General features: G+C 38.6%; 1 protein-coding gene across 1 annotated transcript; it reads right to left on the reverse strand.

Annotated features, from left to right (window-relative positions):
• Nucleotides 1–13,010: 13,010 nt before the first annotated feature.
• On the reverse strand, nucleotides 13,011–13,414 carry LOC118740107 (collagen alpha-3(IX) chain-like). The gene is made up of 2 exons (XM_036471600.1): nucleotides 13,381–13,414; nucleotides 13,011–13,312 (listed from the first exon to the last, which is right to left on the reverse strand). Exons 1-2 carry the CDS (start codon nucleotides 13,412–13,414, stop codon nucleotides 13,011–13,013), a joined length of 336 nt encoding a protein of 111 aa, XP_036327493.1.
• Between the last annotated feature and the right edge of the window lie 4,594 nt (nucleotides 13,415–18,008).

An 18,008-nucleotide genomic window follows, 5' to 3' on the forward strand; every position in this document is an offset into this window, starting at 1 on the left:
ATATATATATTATATACTCAGCAGTAGCAAACTTGTGAATAAGTTGTAAGAACTTCAATGTCTATAACCTGCAGCCTAATAGCGCATTAGTAAGTAACAAGTTTATGGCGCGCTATTCAGATTCAGGCAATGCGCATTTTTTTCATTCATTTGGCCATTTAATTTGGACATGAGTTCCGCATTTATAATAATGGGCGCAGACGCGACGCCAAGCGCCACCCAAATCACTTATACTCATACCTTTGGCGGGCAAAGACGCCAAACGTCTGACTATTTTACATACATACACACATACGTATGCATGCAAATAGCGCTTTAATATACTTCATTTTCTTTTATTTTATTTCTCATTTTATGTTACTTTCCTGCCCATTTCACGTCCTCAAGCAAGGCATTACAGCTAGCATTGAAGCCAAGTTAAACCCGCAGCTTCCTTATGAATGTGCATAAGTTCGTCTATCCGCTGTGTGTTCGTTTTTATATTTCGACATTCGTCTGCCTGCTATAGTAAATATTTACAAATGTGTGTGCGGGGGTTGTGAAAATTACATGAACTTGTCGGAATTGAATTTTATTAGCTACTTTTGCTAAACTCTGCTCCTGCGCTCATTTGTGTTATATGTATGCTCTTATATTAAGCTTTGTGTCTATGCGCCTCCGGCTATACGTTTTTCGTTCCGTCTTCAGTCAGCCATTTATGTTCATGTATAAAAGTCGCGTATTTAAGTCGTAAATACATGAATTCTATGAGAAAACAAAATACATATATTGGTACTTTTTGGGTAATTACGTTAAGTGCTGAAGTGCCTGGGAACTAAATATGGCCACGCATACACACACACACACACACACATGCACAGCATTCAATTATATTATTTAATATATACAAATTTAAGGAATGCTCAAAAAGAAGATCCTTTTCTCAACAAAAGCGAAGCATTATTACATTAGCCCATTGTGGATTTGGTAGTCAAGACACTGTTTGCAGTACTAATGAAAATTTAATTGGTTTGAAGGAATACAATTAACGACTAGACTAATGGAATTGGAAAATAATGCAAAAATATGAGTTGAAAACAAGACGCTGTAACAGGGAAATTCTGGCTAAGATAGTAAAAAGTCTTTCGTAGGACAAATGAAAGACAGATGGCAAGGTAACTCGAAATACTTTTGTTATTCTAGCACAAAAGTCTTAGAAAAAAAGGGGTCTCATTCACCACTCTAGGAGAAAAGCCATTTTGAGAGAAAGCACTATTATTTAGCTCGCGTTACTTCAACAGTCGCAATGGCCGAGTGGGCAAGGCACAGGCGTGCCAATCGGGAGATCCGAGTTCCGAGTCCTAGCGCCACGGAATTTTCTTCCTATTTTTAAATATATGTATTTTTAACTATTCCGATTATTTATTTTTGAAAAATTTAATTTTTAGAAACTTATTTCATGTATTATTTTTTAATTAATTTTTTTCTTAATTTATTATCTTTAATGGTTTGGTTGTTATTGTTTTAAAAAATTATTATTTATTTCATTTAATTTTTAGGAACTTGTTTTATTTTTTCCTTTTTTAAATATATTTTATACTTTTTTAGTTAAATTTTATTTTGATTTTTTAGGTTCTCTTGTGTTAGAAAAAAAATGTTTTTTTTTTGTAATTTCATTTACTTTTTAGAAATCTCATTTTATTTTTTTTTCTTTATTTAAATTTAATTTGTCAGACTTTTGTTAATATCATTTTCTTTTTTTTTATTTAGATTTTATTTTTTTAAATGAAAACTATATTTTTTTATTTCATCTAATTTTTAGAATCTTATTAATTTTTTAATTGTTTGTTTTTTTAATAAATTTTTATTCAATCAAATTTAATTTTTAATAAAATTTTATTCTTATTAATTTTTCTAATTAACTTTTTATAATCAATTTTCTTTTATTTACTAATCTTTATTATTTTAAAAAGAAAAATAAACATATTTTATTAATAAAATTTAGTTTTTAAAAAACATATTGCTAAAAGGCGAACAGCATAACGCCAAAGACATCCTCATTAGCAGATGTTTCAATTAGTTTTTGAAAGACAGTAAAGAGCTTTCAAGATAGTTGCCAGAATTGACAATTGTCTTAGGAAAGACTTTTGTCTATCGAAAGAATGGTGAGTTGAAAGACAGTTGCCAGAATCGACCTGTAAAGCTTCAAGCCAAATTTTCAAATATAAAAACCCTGAAAGGTAGAACTGTATTTTCAAGCATTTTATGCCGCTTCTTCTTCTTTTCTTACTTCCTTCTCAAAAAATAATAATTCAACCATTTTTCGACTCGAATTAAAATTAATAACAGTGTGTAAGCGAAGATGAAGATGAAGACGAGTCTGAGGCTGCAGACGAAAGCAAAAATGAAGATGTGTTGCATGTTCGCAGCTACAAGCAATTTGTCTTAAGCTTCAGCTCCGCCTCTATCTCTCTATTACATCCTCGTCGCATCAGCTTCGGCAGAAGTCATTGGACGGCAAGCCTTTCTGCTAGCATGCCTTTTCAGTAAGCAGTGGTCCGTAATAATACCAGTTAAAAGCCTTAGTATAGGGCGTCGAGCCGTCCCACACGTTGCTTCTTCGGACCATCTTTTATTTGCCTTCCAGACGAAGTGTGTCTTGAGCCAAATCTTGCAGGTTGATAGTGGCATGCCCGCCGCATGAGGAAAGTTAACGTCAGACAGGGTGGCTCCCTTCCTTGCAAGCTCGTCCGCTGCACAGTTACCTCGAATGTCTATGTGTCCTGGCACGCACTCAATGTGGGTAGTGGACTTTGCAGATAACTCGTCGTGGACTTTCCTATCTTTTTTCGTGACTAAATAGCTGCTTGGCTATCAGAGTATATGGTTACTGAAGGCAGGCCGATATCTCTGCTGGGAAGACACTGCAGTGGTCTGGCAGCCTAAATCAGAGGTATTTTGAGAGGTCCTTTGGGTGTATCCCACTCCCTACTCTTAGATTTAGTTCAGAGCCATCCACGTAGATGGCTGTGGAGTTATCTTCGAGGCCCCAGAGCGGGTCATCCTCTGAGTCCTTCATAGAAGGGATACAAGTGAAGGACTTGATGTCGAGCTTCAGCGGTGGTATTTTGTACGACCTAAACGGATCGGTGTAGTTGGTTGGAAATTTGCTGTGACCGAATTTGGCAATGCATTTAGCCCTACTGCAAAGCAGCTCACCTGTAGCTTCCAAAATTGTCTACGGGCTAAAAGTTTACGAGTGTTTCCATGGCTTTGGTGGAAGTGGATGGCAGCGCGCCTATGATTGGCAGGCATGCCGCCCTTTGACCCTTGGTAAGTATAGAATTAGCGAGCGACTTATCCAGTGATGTCCACCAGACTCTGACGCCGTACAATAATATAGGGCGTACCATAGCTGTATAAATCCAGTGAACTATGTGGGGTTTAAGATCCCATTTCTTGCCTACAGTCGTTTTGCAGGCGTAGGGGCGGTAATGGCCTTTTTGGCTAGCTCCTCTACGTTGCGTTACCGGGTCAATTTCCTGTTCAACATGACGCCCAAGTATTTCCCTTCATAGGACAGACAGCGACAGTGTTACGCCGCTTAAATTAGGAAGTTGAAATAGGGGGATTTTAGTTTTCCTTAGAAAGAGAAACGCCACCGTTTTTTTCGGGCTGATGTTCAGTCCGCAGTCTGCAACAGTTCACCCAGTACTTGTTACGTTAAATAACATCTGTGTGTTCCTCCTGTCGAATCAGTTCAGAAGACATCAATCTGAGTCGTTTGCGTGGATGTTATTTTTTGTTCGCAGTAAAAAAAACGGTTAAAGTATTTAGTATTGCTGTAAGGCAGTAGTACCCGACGACTTTTAGCCTAATCCATTGTGCTTGGCCTTTCTTCCTTTCGTCAAGGTTTTTGAAGCATCCTTCCACGATCAACTTGAAAAGAGCCAAAAAATTTTATATGAAAGTACCAATTTACTCAGGTTCTTGTGATCTTGCGGCATTACGAAATAACAAGGTAAAGATTGTTGCCAAAACAAAGAAATTCATTTAGCTGCGTCTTTTTTAGACAGATGAATAGATTGGTGTTTATGTTCCGTATCTGGATCTCACACACAAGACACATGTACAAACTTAAAAGAAACTGTGTTCATGGTTCCGAGAGGTTAAGGCATTAACCTTGAGGGTAAGGTAGTCACGTATGTACTGTGTGAACCCACTACTACGGAGGGAATTTATTGATCCCAGCTGATATTGCTTGGATCCTAAGCTGAAAAAAAATGTCCCCTTGAATTATCCAACAACTTTTGTATGCTTTCATTTATATAAAGCTGGATTATTAGCGCAGTTGATCTGATCAAAATTGTACCTTGACAGACGTCAGTATTGCGGATTAAGCGAGTCGCGGGGTCGTTGATTCGACTATTCTCGTCATTGACACTACACAAAGTAAATAAACTTCTCTATTTATTTATATATTTGGAGCACTTTGGAAAATTTAAAATTCTAGATTCAACTATAGTGCTTCCAAATCGAACTTAGTGACAACCATTCGTGCACTTCGCGGCTTCGCGTGCAATCAAGTGGAGAAGCAAATCGCACACCGATTAAGAAATTAATAAATAATCACATAAATGGGCGCTGCAACAACAACAATGGCGAAGCAGAAAATTGCACCACCTATAAAATGCGACAAATAATCGCATTTCATGCCGGAAAGTACTCGCCAACCAAGAGAGTCCGGCCATCCGACCGTTGAGTGCCGCTTGCCCACGAGCGCAATAAATTTCCGTGTGTCAAAGGATCGTGTAATTGCCGTCGCTTTTGTAATGACGTTAAAAATTATGAAAAGTGCCGTTTAACCCAGATTCGAGGAATTCATAGAATTTCCATATAACAACACTACGAATCGTCGCTTCGATTGAAAACAAGCATGGAAGCAAGCAAGTAATACAGGGATTGTTGCCGCCAGAACGCCAAAGCGGTTGTGTGGAGCACAGCAGGATAGTGAATGTGGATAGTGTCCGTGTTGGTGTGGTGGATAACGGCGCGAGCATAAATTGAGGATAACAACTGAACGACAGGCGGCAGCAGCAGCAGCAATTATGGTATGGGAACGAAGCATCAGCAGAAATGGACAAAGCTTAAGCAGTCATAAAAATCCGAGGCGGCACTGCTTTTGTTGGCTAGTGGTGGCTGCTTTTGTATGCAACACTGCTTTCCACTGGCCGACTGGCGCTGCGTTCGGTCGCCAGCGTCACCACGACCACAATCAACACTAATTTAGCGGAAATAACGCGCGAAATTGTTGTTCTGTTTTACTCATTTCCCACTACGTATTTCCCCAAATGACTGGTCTCCTTTCGTTGGCAATGGTCGGCAGCAGACCACCACTCGCTGGCCGCTAGCACGTTCCACATACGCCCCATACCATCACAAGTTACGCGTCGGTCGTGTCCAATTGGGAGAAGGCGAAAAATTCTTTTGCTGAAGCTTTTTGTTCGGATTTTTCTTCAGTATTATTTCTTTCTTGTGTTAATTTTTTCCTGCTTTACTTTGCGCTATTGCTGAAAGCTTGCTTCGCCCGCAGCTCAAACACCTTCCCTAGCCACAATGCAAATGTTTTGAATTTATGCTGCCTTTTCATTTGTTTCTCGTTATTTTTGTGTCTAGTTTTTTTCTTTTTTTTTGCTTTTCTTGTTCAATGTTTTCTTACAATTTCACTTCCGTTCATTTGGAAATTGTACGAGTGTAATTTTTGCATTCCGCATTGAATGACAAGTACGCCGATTGGGAGTGGCGTGGCAACTTCACTCTGCTTTGCTTGTTGTACAAGCAAAAGGAAGCTGAAAGCTGAAAGTTGCACATTCAAAACGGACATTTTGTTTATGTGTGTATATACATACATATATGTGTGTGTATGCTTGCTGTCCAGCTCTACTGAATGGCTAAAGGCAAATGACGCTGCCCATAAGCAATGGCCATTGATATAATAGCTATGAGAGTCGTCTGAGCGTTGCCCCTAGTGGCTAAAGCGGGCACTCACTTGCGCTTAGCTGTGGTTATGCCGATCCTTGTGCCATTAATGCGCTACTTTGCTTTACTATAACTACTTTGCCTCACAGTTTTTCTTTCCATTTTACATTTTTTCTTTCAATTCAAACCAAAAAAAAGAAGCGCATTTCGTTGATTTTATTGAGCTACACAGCCATACCAATCGAAAAAAAAGAAACGTTACTTGTTCAACAGCAAGACAAAAAATACAGCAAACAATTTTTAATTATGCAAAGTTTCTGATTTAGCTTCTTCTTTGTTGTTTTTTTTTACATTTCTTTTCCCTTGGTTTTTATGACTTTCTGTTTTTTTTTCATCTTCATTCCAAATGCTTACTACCCGCCACAAACTTAGCCAGCCAAGCTTTGTTGCTACATACTTGCTATTTATATAGTTATTGTTGCTCGAGTTTTAACGCTTTTCCTAATGAGGTAGAAATTTGAACTGTTTCGAAGTGGCGTTAAAGTGGAAATAAGGGAAATTAGTATAGTTGAAGGACATTTGTTGAAAGCTGCTGGTGGAGAATTTTTAGAAGTATGATACTTATGGAAACTCGAATTAGATTTCGACCATAAGTTTTTGTTGATTGGAAAAATGTAAAGATTTTCGATACTATAATTTTTTTAACAATTGTGCCATTTTAGAGCTTTTTATTGCCAACGGAGATGAGTATTGGCGCAAATAGTTGATAATCTTCTTACCACGACTACTAATCTGAGAAAGAAGCGGTCAAGCCGAGTGCGAGCTTTGATTCACTCTACATCAACTTCTGGCCAAATTTCTATAGTTTTCATGGTGCGTTGACCTTAAATTTATCTCCGTATTGACCACGGACATTTCCGTCTTTTTCCTTGCTAGCTGGTCAGCCATGCAGCTGCCACGAATAAATCTGTGCTCAGGCAGCCACACAATAGTTAAGCAACATTTAGATTCCAGCAGTTTGACAGTCCAACTTTGGATGTTCTTCGGTTAAATTTAGAAAATTTAACATCAGCTTAACTGTCTGAATATAAAGTGATAGGCCGTTTTGAACTGGCGGTAGCTATAAGTCTCGAGCGGTCTCCATTATAGCGTTTGGGGGTTTAGTGGGAGTTCACCTAGACAGCACTAAAACCGGCCAAAAATTGTTGCCATAGATAACCACCGCTGGCAGATTTAAACTTACTTCCAGAGGGTGTGGAACATAGTTCTCTCCTCACAAACATGGAACCAGTCCGCTTTATCCATTCTGTCTTGGTTCTGGAAAACGTCTTATTAAACGCCAGTGTAATATTTATATGTGACCTGGTCTACGAAAAGGGAGCTTACGTGCGAAAACTAGTTTTCTGTGAAAAAGCTGTTAAAAGTAAGCAACTCGTTTCGTCAGTTTCTCATTATCTCGTTAATTGTTCTCCGCGCCGGACGTCCAGTAAGTGTCGTTGTTGGTCCAGTAAGTGTTGTTGTTGGTCCAGTAAGTGTTGTTGTTGGTCCAGTAAGTGTTGTTGTTGGTCGAAATATTATTATAGTTCATCGTGTAAGTTGCTAGTGTGGAACATTTAAAAAAGTAACACTGAAGAAGTTACGTTTTTGTACTTCTAAGCAAGTTAGGATTTTCTGCTTTTCACCAAGTGAAAAAGCATATCATCTTCCATCCGAATCAACCAAAAAGTGAAAATTGATTTTTTGACACCTAAGCCCCCTTTCCGTAGACCAGGTCACATATGTGGTTTTATTCCAGATGTTTAGCCTTTAGCCGTCTTACAGGCGTACAGTGCGGTAATGGCTTTCCAAGATCCGTCTACGATGATTTGATTTCAGTCCTGCTTCCTCTCTAAAATAACTCCAGGCTACTTGACCTCGGTTGAGATAGGAATTCGTTAAATAAGGAATTTTATATTTCCTCGTGAAGAGCACCACCCCGATCTTGGTAGGTGTTTACCCGTTGTTACGATTGCTTTGTCGCAAGCATACGCTTTGACTTGACAACAAGTGCCCTTTATTGTTTTCTATGTGGCTCGAGGATCCACCTCATATTGCGGTAATGTAATGGTAATGTTCCAAAAATCCATAGTATTTTCAACCCAAAAAAAAATGTTTTAAAGTAAAACGTTTTTAAACTTCTTTTTTATATTATGATTTTAATTAACCTGTTCCCTGAATTCAAACCCAATTTGAGTTTTTAAACAAATGACAATGCTCCTACTCGTATATATTTAGTTTAGAAATGAAGCCTCCTTCATCTGACACCTATGTTACGGTATATACATATTTGAATTACCTTATTCCCATAATTCAAGTTGAATTTGATTTTTGTAACAGGTGGTAACTCTGCTTATGTAGTTAATAATTAAAACCATTTCAAGACCATTTCGACTGATACCCATATTGTAACACCGTGCGACAAAAACGAAAAAATTTCAAAACGCCCGAAAGAATCGATGTACTCACGCCATGTTATCCTACATTGCACTGAATTTTTTAAATAATTTTTTTCGAAATAATCATATTTTTTAAATTTCAAAGTCCTTTTTAAAATATCCCGCCGTCAGAGAGAAAAGCTAAGTACGCAGTTTTTTTTTATAATTTACGCATAGTTTAGCGAATATATTAATTTTTCTGTGTGTAAAATTTACTGTCGTATGGTGTAATTTTTCATTTAACTTTTAACTTATTAAATAATTTTATTTAAAATTTAGTTTTAAAACAGGTCCCAACCTTCTGAAAATAGCTCCGAATTCTACATGTTCAAACTAAAGATATCTAAGCACTTTCGCGTTTGACACTTTAACGTTTTTATAATTTAATCAAATTCGTCTTTTCAAAATAGTTTGATCTCTTTCGTCTGACAACCATATTGAGATGCATGTGTATTCCAATAACCTTATTCCCTTAATGCAAGTAAAATTTTGTTTTTGAAATAGGTGCCAACAATCCTACGTACAGTTTAGAAATAAAACCTCTTGAAAACCTTTTCGATTGAAACTCATATTGTAATACTTAATGCATTTCAATTAACTTAATTTAATTTTTAAACATGTGGCAACCCTTGTAAAGCACGTAAATTATATTCTAAGTGTTCAAACTAAATGTTTTTTAACCCCATATTTTAATTTTTCATAGATATGGCTTGCGAATAAGTAATTTAAATTTGACTTTTCAAAGAGGTGGCAACCCTTTTCAAAATATTTTCAAAGTAGAACATTTTTAACTTTGTAGTACAAAATTCATATAAATATTTTCCTTAATTCAAGTTTAATGTCATTTTTCGAACAGGTATGGAATTGATTTTAAATATGTATCTCCATACCAAGTTCCAGTAATCTACCACAAATACTTCTTGAGATATGCCGTATGCAAAATTCCGTTTGATTGGGAGGTGCCACGCCTCCTTAATGGAGATAAACGCTATCATATATTTTAAGGGTGCAAAAATTTCATTTAGTAGTTAAAGCGTGAGAGCGTTACAAACAAACAAACTCACTTTCGCATTCATAATATTAGTAAGGAGACCACATTGAGTTGCAGTTTTGGCGATATAACCCTGTATAGAAATATTGAAATTTTAAAGCGCATTTAGAAGAAATCCTCTAGATATTTGGTCTTTAGAGTATTAGTAAATCGGTAACTGTGAACATCTCATCTATCTCTTCCCTCATTGAACTCATCAGCTTAGCATTAGAAATCATGTTATTTTAGAACCTGCTTCCTATTGGAATTCTACCGTTGAGGAATGGGTTATTTTTTTTATAGGCTGATTTTAGTTCTACTTAGTTACTTTCAAGAAAAATAATAAGCAATCAGACAGCTTTTTCATAGCATATAGTGGATTAAATGTTCCTAGCCACTATAACTGCGCAGACTTTTCATTTAAGAAAAAAAAATTCTAAATTAGATTTTTCTAAAATATCTAAGGATTATATAACTTTAAATAGATACTGCTACTTTCTTAATAAGTAGTTCTATATTCCTTTAATATCCATTTGACAAACTACCACCAACACTATGTCAGTAAAGTAACGCACCACCGCTTTAGGCATCAAAGGTCCGCCGCACTAAATGCTCGTACCACCGAAGCCTTCTCACTCACAAAGTGATACCAAGGCGAATTTATACAAGGTGGTGTTATTGGCGAATTTAGATTTTCGCCGCAGTCCTTCTTAATGTCAAAATGATGTGTTTGTTGTAATATTAATTCGCCTTGTTTACAACAAACACATCATTTTGACATTAGGAAGTACGCCGCGCTGAAAATCCAAATTCGCCATTAACACCACCTTGTATAAATTCGCCTTGGGTGATACTCAAATTTCATCAAGAAGCGCTGAGTGAATTTAATAGCTTTTATATGTACATCCAAATAGTATCTACATATATACATACATATTTATGTACGAAAAGTTGTTTTTTGATTACCGTCAATGTTCTGCGATGCCGAACAGGTGAAAGACATTGTAACTGCTCATAAAATGAAGATTTGCTCCAATTAATTTGTAGAAGTTGTAGTTGGTATTTTATGACATTGATGATAAGCGCACAGACTATTTGCCTATCCAACCATAGCAATAAATAAAGATAGCCTTTACCTTGCTACAGAAGACTAGACTGCCATGTGATCGTTGTGCTTACGGCAATTTGATTGCTTTCTCGATTTCCGCTCTTCATTCAACATCTCAAACAGGCAGCGTGGTAAGTTATAATAAAAAAGTATTTTAAGGTCTGCGTTGTAATAAAATGACACGAGATGGCTTTTAACGAGGTACTAAAAAAAAAGGTAGCACGAAATATTTGTTTGTCTTGCCTCGCACACGCACACAAGAACTTCGAGAACTTTACGTAGTGCGCATGGCGATATATGTACATACGTACATACCCTTACATATCTGATTGGGTGCGCGTGTGTTAAGTGTTCGCTTGACCAGATCATCAAATCGAGTTTACGAGTCTTTACTACATACATACATACACCTGCAAAGTATATGAACGCACATATCGATTTATATATGTAGATATGTATTCTTATAATTTGCCTCATGCTCGTACCGCGCATTAAGTCGTCTCCCACTTGCTGCCCATACATATGTATGTATGGATGTACATATGTTGGTACACATAGTAAGTATAGTTCGAGCTATAAAATAAGCTTGCTGAAAGGTGCTAAAGTGTGGTAACAACAATTTCAGATATCGAATCTCAGACTGCCGTCATTGATGGCTAAAATTTCCAATGTAATACTTCTGATAAAAATTGATGAATAAGAAACATGAAATATAACGTTGTTGAACTGATGAGTACTCAATTACTGTTTTGGAAGCTAACTAGAACTCTTTGATTTTAGAGGTTTTCGAACTTTATGTCTTTATTTTTTTTCTGTTAAGGGTATCTTCAATGTGTTGCGCTCTCTAAGCTTTAATTACAAAAATCAAGTTTGCAATTCTGTTACAAATATATTTACATATAAGATCTATGTAAGCGATTGATTTTAATATCTTACCGCTAAAAAAAATTTAAGCAGTAACTAAGGGCAGCTGTGTAATTCTATAGGTATCCAAGGGACATTTTGATGATTTTACACTTAAAAATGTATCACAATAAAAAATGCGTTTTATGGATATGTTTATCGATTTCACCAATAACACACAAACTACAGCCGATGAACTAACTGATAGCGCTACTACCACAGTTATCGATTTGTATAATAATATATTTATAGACACATTTATCGATAAAGCTTTCAATATGTTTGTGAAATTATTAATCGACAGGTTTGCCGATATACTTATCGGCATGTTTATCGATATTGGTATCAACGTAATTTCTTTATGGCATTTGTGTTTCAATAAAAAATCGTTAATATGCATTAGAGATCAACTGTCGGTATACTCTAAAGATTTATTTAAGTCCAATGTCAATAAAATTAATTCAATGATCAGGCGCATCTAAAGCCAGCAAATTTCTGTTTACTGGTATGCTTATAGAAAACATTCGCGATATAGTTATCGGTAAGATTAGCAATGTGGTTATGGATGTACGATTTGATTGATTTATTGATATTATTTTACATATATGTATCTATCGAAATGATATTTCCGAAACATTTAACAAAGACCTTATGATATGTATCGACAGGGATTTGGCACAGCTATCGATAAATATCCTTATCGGTAGCGATATCGGAGAAAATACTTTGTAATTTAAAAGTGTTTTCGCCTTGAACACGAGCCTTTTGCTATATTTATTCTGAAGAAACTGCTTTTAGATAAGATCATTTTGTGCTGAAAAGGTAGAAAATTAGATCATCCGCTGCACGATACCTTGCCAAGGGGGCTTAAATATGACACTGTATCTGTACTCGAGTCTGCATCCTTCGCTACTTTTGGTGGGTATTCAGGTGTTGTAATGAGTTATGATGCTTTGTATAAAGGCCCAGAGCTTTCGGCAAACCCTATCGCAAATGAGGACTTATTGCCACACGCTAGCCACCCTGACGAGACGGTCATGGAAGCTCAGCTGGTGTGTGTTCAAAAATCTCCATAAGTGTTTAGTTAACATATGTAAGCTGAGTATAGAAAAGAAGATATCATCCAAGATTTCTGTTTTGTCAGAACTACTGAGATCATAGGGAAAGGTCATGGTCCTATCAATGAACGGGTTATTAAGAATGTAAAAACTATGTGTACCTGAGTCCAATTATGTCTAATAAGGAAAGCTGGATTTTTTCGTTTACATTGAAATTGAAGACCAAAGATTATGGCGTATTTTAAAACCAAGCATCGAAGAGATACCCAGGAGATAAAAACTACGACCAAGTCATTCTCGACCAATAAGAAGTTGGCATATTATTCTATACAGGCGGTAAAGTTTTCTAAAAATTGCCGCATTTTAATTTCCAAAGAAAAATATTAATTTTATTGTTTGGTTTATTATGCACCCAAAACTTTATTTATTACTTATTAAATCCATTCATAAACATAGTGAGTCATCTAAATCAAAAGCTGTTAAGTACCAGTAGGTCCAGTTGGTCCCGGTGGCCCTGTCGGCCCTTCTGGTCCCCGTTCGCCATCATAGCCCCGTGGCCCACGCAGACCTGGCACACCTGGTGGACCTATCGGGCCAGGACTGCCTGTGTGACCGCGTCGACCGGATGGTCCTTGCGCGCCAGTCAAGCCAGCGCGTCCATCAGTTCCTCGTTCACCTTTCTCACCCTTTGGACCTGGGACACCAGGCACGCCTGGTGGTCCTGGAGGACCAGGTGGGCCAACTTGTGTTACAAAATTCGACCCTGCCAATGCGATCAAGCCTGCGAAAGAAAATGATGAAAAGTATATAGCCTTCCACTTATATTAAGAAAATGTATGTTACGCGTACCAAAGCAGGCGAACAGCAGTATTGATAGCCGCATGGTTGAGCAGCATTTAACAGCGTCAAGGTATGCGATGTCTTATTTTATAGTAATGCTTGCTTGTTGCTTTGCTAAGGTGGTTAAAGTGCGAATTTTATGAGTTCTTTGCTCCACAAAAGACATTAATTTGAAGAGATCAATCAATCAATTGGGTCAACTAACCGTATAGGCATCGTAAAACTTAAAATTAGATGAATAAAAAAAACCTATGCAAATGTTAAGTGGAGAAAGAAAGGTTAAAATTGGGAATAGATATTATATTACATACGAAAATGTCTGGTTTTCTGCACAAAGATTCTATCATTTCAAATGGCGGTTTTCCATCTCTATATAAAGTTGTCCACTGATTCGCTTGACTTCAGTTCAGCTAAGCTTCAGAGATGAAAGTCACAACGAATACAATAAGCGGTAAACATAATTTATAGCAACTCAGTAAGCATTTCAAATTCAAACATCTCTATCTTCCAATCTAGCGTTCATTCTTATCCTGGCTACTTTCGCCATACCTACCATCCAAGGCAAACGTCGGCTAGCTTCAGCAACCGATACGAAAAATGAGCAACGCGGGTTTGGTTTACGTCAACAATCCGTAGTATATCCCTCGGCACAATGTCTTTGTACGCCTGGCCCACCGGGTCCTACCGGACCACCAGGACAATCAGGCCTGCAGGGTAATCGCGGTGACAAGGGTGACGAAGGTCTTCAAGGACCTCCTGGCCCAGTTGGACCAACCGGACAACGTGGTTTACCTGGTCGACCAGGTATTGCGGGTCCAATAGGACCACCCGGCCGACGTGGTAGACGTGGTTTTCCCGGCGAACGTGGACCTGCAGGACCAACAGGTCCACCCGGACCAACAGGGCCTACTGGTCCTGCTGCGGCAGCAGCTGCAGCTCGCTCGTTGGATCAGCGCGTGGGTGAGGTGGCGGATTATGATATACGTGTGGGTGACGAGGACGATGCTGACACTGAAGATGATGATGATTATTCAGAGGAGAGAAGGTAGATTTGTGTTTTAAAGAAATGTCAGTAAAGGTATGGAAATAAATAAAATTGTATGCTTTTGAGGGAAAAATTTAAAGTTGGTACATACATAAGTATTCATTATGTGTACAAGTATTTCTGGGAAGATGCCAGTCTGGTCTCGAAGCCGTAATAGCTGAGTGGGCTACAAATCTGAGAACAAATATATAGAACAGTGCCCTAGAAAGCCACAATAAGGTTTAGGCAGGTTAGGTTAGGTTATCTCGGCTGCCCTCATCCCTCGGAGGAAAAGGGCACACTTAGGCCACCATGGGCTCGTTGTGATGTCATTTTAGAGACTCCATGTGTACCTCCTCTTAGCTTAGAAATTGAACCACTTCGTAGCTCTTATGAAGCGCACAAAGTCATAGATACTGGCTGAATCCAGTTCAGCCAGACATTCAGAATAGTAATAGAGGGAGCAGTTTCGATGAGCCCTCGCCAAAGCGGAACAGTGGCACAGGTAGTTCTCCACGCTTTCGATTTTCTCTTCACCACAGATGCCGAGATTCCTTTCCTTGATAGTTCATCTTCAACACAGTTTCCCGGTATGCCTTTATGGCCTGGAACCCATACAACATTAGTGACGTAACTAAGATCTTGCCAGTTCATTGAGAGTACGTCAACATTCCATGATAATCTTCGATGTAGATTTGTCACAATGGAGTGCTTTAATAGCAGCCTAGCTATCAGTAAAGATAGTTTCCGCCTTCAGACTAATAAGAAAATCGATCAGCCATTTTGCAGCTTTGTTTATTGCATTGTAAGTTCAGCTTGAAAAACGCTGCAGAGATCTGACAGACGAAACTAAAACTAAGTGAGAGTCCTTGCAAGTGGATCCTTGTAAGTGATTCCTTAATCCAGTAGTCGGGCCTGTGTATTCAAGGCCCCTGATGTCTACCGGAAAGTCTTCCAAAATTCTATAGTGTCCAAACCTCGTGCTACTCCATTTTGTCAGCGCGTTTAATCTAGTAGCATTACAGCTTGCCTGTAGTTTACCATATAAGTCCACAGGTAGAAAGTGGAGCCAGGTCGCTAGGGCTTTAGTCGGCGTTGATGGTAAAGCTGCCACGATCTTCATGCACGCCACTTTTTGAAACTTGGCTAATTTGTTTGTTATTGTAGATTAATCTACGGACTGCCACCATACCGTGATGCCGTAAAACAGAATGGGACGCACAGCCGCTTTGGACATCCAGGTCACAATGTGAGGCTTCAATCCCCACGTTTTTCCTATCGCTGATTTATACCATTCTTGCAACGTTCTTCTATATTGCGCCGCCAAGTTAATTTTCTGTCGAGAATACCAACAAGATATCTAACTTCCTCCGAAAAAGTCAGAGCGATGCCGTTCAAGGAAGGAAGCTGTTGCCGGACAGTTTTCGTCTACTTTAACCGTGATCGTTTTGCCGAATTGACACTAAGGCCTGCTTCTTTGGACCAAGTGTCCACGTTGCATAACGCGCCTTGAACTAAGTCACATAGTACTTGTGGGTGCTTACCAACTGTCATTAGGGCAAGATTATCAGCGTAAACAATGACATGGCAGTCTGTACCCTCCAAACGTGACATCAGAGTATACACCGTAAGATCCGAAAGGAATGGGGAGAGAGCACCGAATTTTGGACTGCCGCTCCTTGCAAATCTTGTTATGGATACCTTCCCCATCTCCAAATATACAGCTCTACTGCCTAAACAAACTTGAATTGGGGGTGAACCAGCTCAAGGCGAGTTAGGGCTTGGAGAACAGCTCCCAATAGGACATAATTGAAGGCCCCCTCGATATCTAGGAACAAGCCTTATGCAAATTTTTTAAAATCGAGTGCCTTCTCAATGGTATTGAGAATGTTACGCAAAGCTGTATCCATAGATTTACCTTTCCAATAGGCATGTCGACAGCTAGAAAGCTTATTTATATCAATTTTCTGTTGGACTTGCGTGTCTATAAGTCCTTCCAGAACCTTGATAAAGTAAAAAGTAAGGCTTATTGGTCGAAAGTCGCTTGCCTTCACGTGGGAGGGTCTACCTACCTTGGGAATGAACACACTTTTTGCCAGGGTCCAACCCTTGGGTTTGAAATTAAGACAAGCTTTATAGATTAAGACAAGTATCGTATATAAAACGCCAGATGCTGACTGAAGTTCGCCAGGGAAAATACCATCCATGCCTGAATTTTTTTAGGGCTTGGAGGACTTTATGGCCCGCTGAAGCCAGTGGCCGTTCAGAGATAATAACCGCGGTGCTGGGTTCCGCAGTACAACCTGGAAATCTTGGAAAAGACCCGCGAGAATAAGATCGACACACACCATCCATTTGGCGATTTCAAAGCCGCTTTCGACAGCACGAAGAGAAGTTGTCTTTATGTTGCCTTGTATGAATTAGGTATACGTCTGTGTAAAATGACGTTGACTCTCCGAGCCGTTGGATACCAAACGAGGTTTCAGATCATGGATCACTTAAAAATATTTTTAATCTCTAAAGTTTTTCTGTCACTCTCTTAAGTGTTTGTCAAAGGGAAGTTGGTATATTTATGAGTATTTTCAGCGTAACTTTTCGTTGGCTCTTTCTTACGAAGCTAGCCTTAGATTACTGTGTTGCATACTGTGGTTGTTTCATTCCCGAAGAGGTTGAGCGACAAATCATAGGGCTTATCGTAATGAAGCCTCATTGCTGCATCAAATCTCAACGATTACAAAAATTAATAAACTGTGAAGTTAGGAGCGCGACTTGTAACGATTCTAAGAGAGCATAATATTAGTAATTCTTTTCACGGCTCTTGAGTTCATAAGTATATATGATAACGGGCTAGTGAAAGATATCCATTTGCATAATTTACACGAGCTAATTAAAATGATTAGGTTCAGTGTAGCCTAGAAGCAATTAAACGCAGTCAATGTAGACTAAAATTTGTGGTTGGGAGTAAACATTACACCGCCAGGGCACATTTAACTATACATCCATACATACATATGTATACTAAGTTCTAAACGATAATGAGTTTAATTGAGCCTCCGCCCTAAAATTGTTCACAACAATGTAGCCAACTTTTCTACATAGTCCGCTGGTAATGGATATCTACATTCGCTCGCTCGCTCACTTCTCAATACAAAATCATTGTCCACCTGCCAGTTTTTGCGCCTAGCACTTAAATACATAACATACATATGCGCGTTTCTTTGTATGTTCGCATAAAAAAGCGACATGAAAATTGCTCCAGTGTAATTGCAAACCATTTCGACTAGTTGCTACCAGTTACTGGCTGCCCAGCAGAGCGTCCAATCGTTGAGTAGTGCAAAATAGGCTGTGTTGTAATAGCAAACTAACTGACTTTGTGGATGACAGTGAACGACTGATCCGGAAGATGAGCAGGCAGCTAGGAATGTAAAATTTGCCGTTGGCTATTGACGACGATGGCGACGACACACTGCTGACACATCCATGCAGACGAGCATGTGAACGAGGAGACAGTGTGGTTGGCGTGCAGTTGCAGCTGCTCACCGCTGTGGTAAGAAAAGACTTCTAGTCCATCTACCAAGAGACCACTGTAGGTACACCTTTTTTGATCACTTTG

Source organism: Rhagoletis pomonella, unplaced genomic scaffold (assembly GCF_013731165.1).
Source record: "Rhagoletis pomonella isolate Grant_MI unplaced genomic scaffold, Rhpom_1.0 Rhpom_scaffold_00005, whole genome shotgun sequence".
Classification (NCBI taxonomy): Eukaryota; Metazoa; Arthropoda; class Insecta; order Diptera; family Tephritidae; genus Rhagoletis; species Rhagoletis pomonella.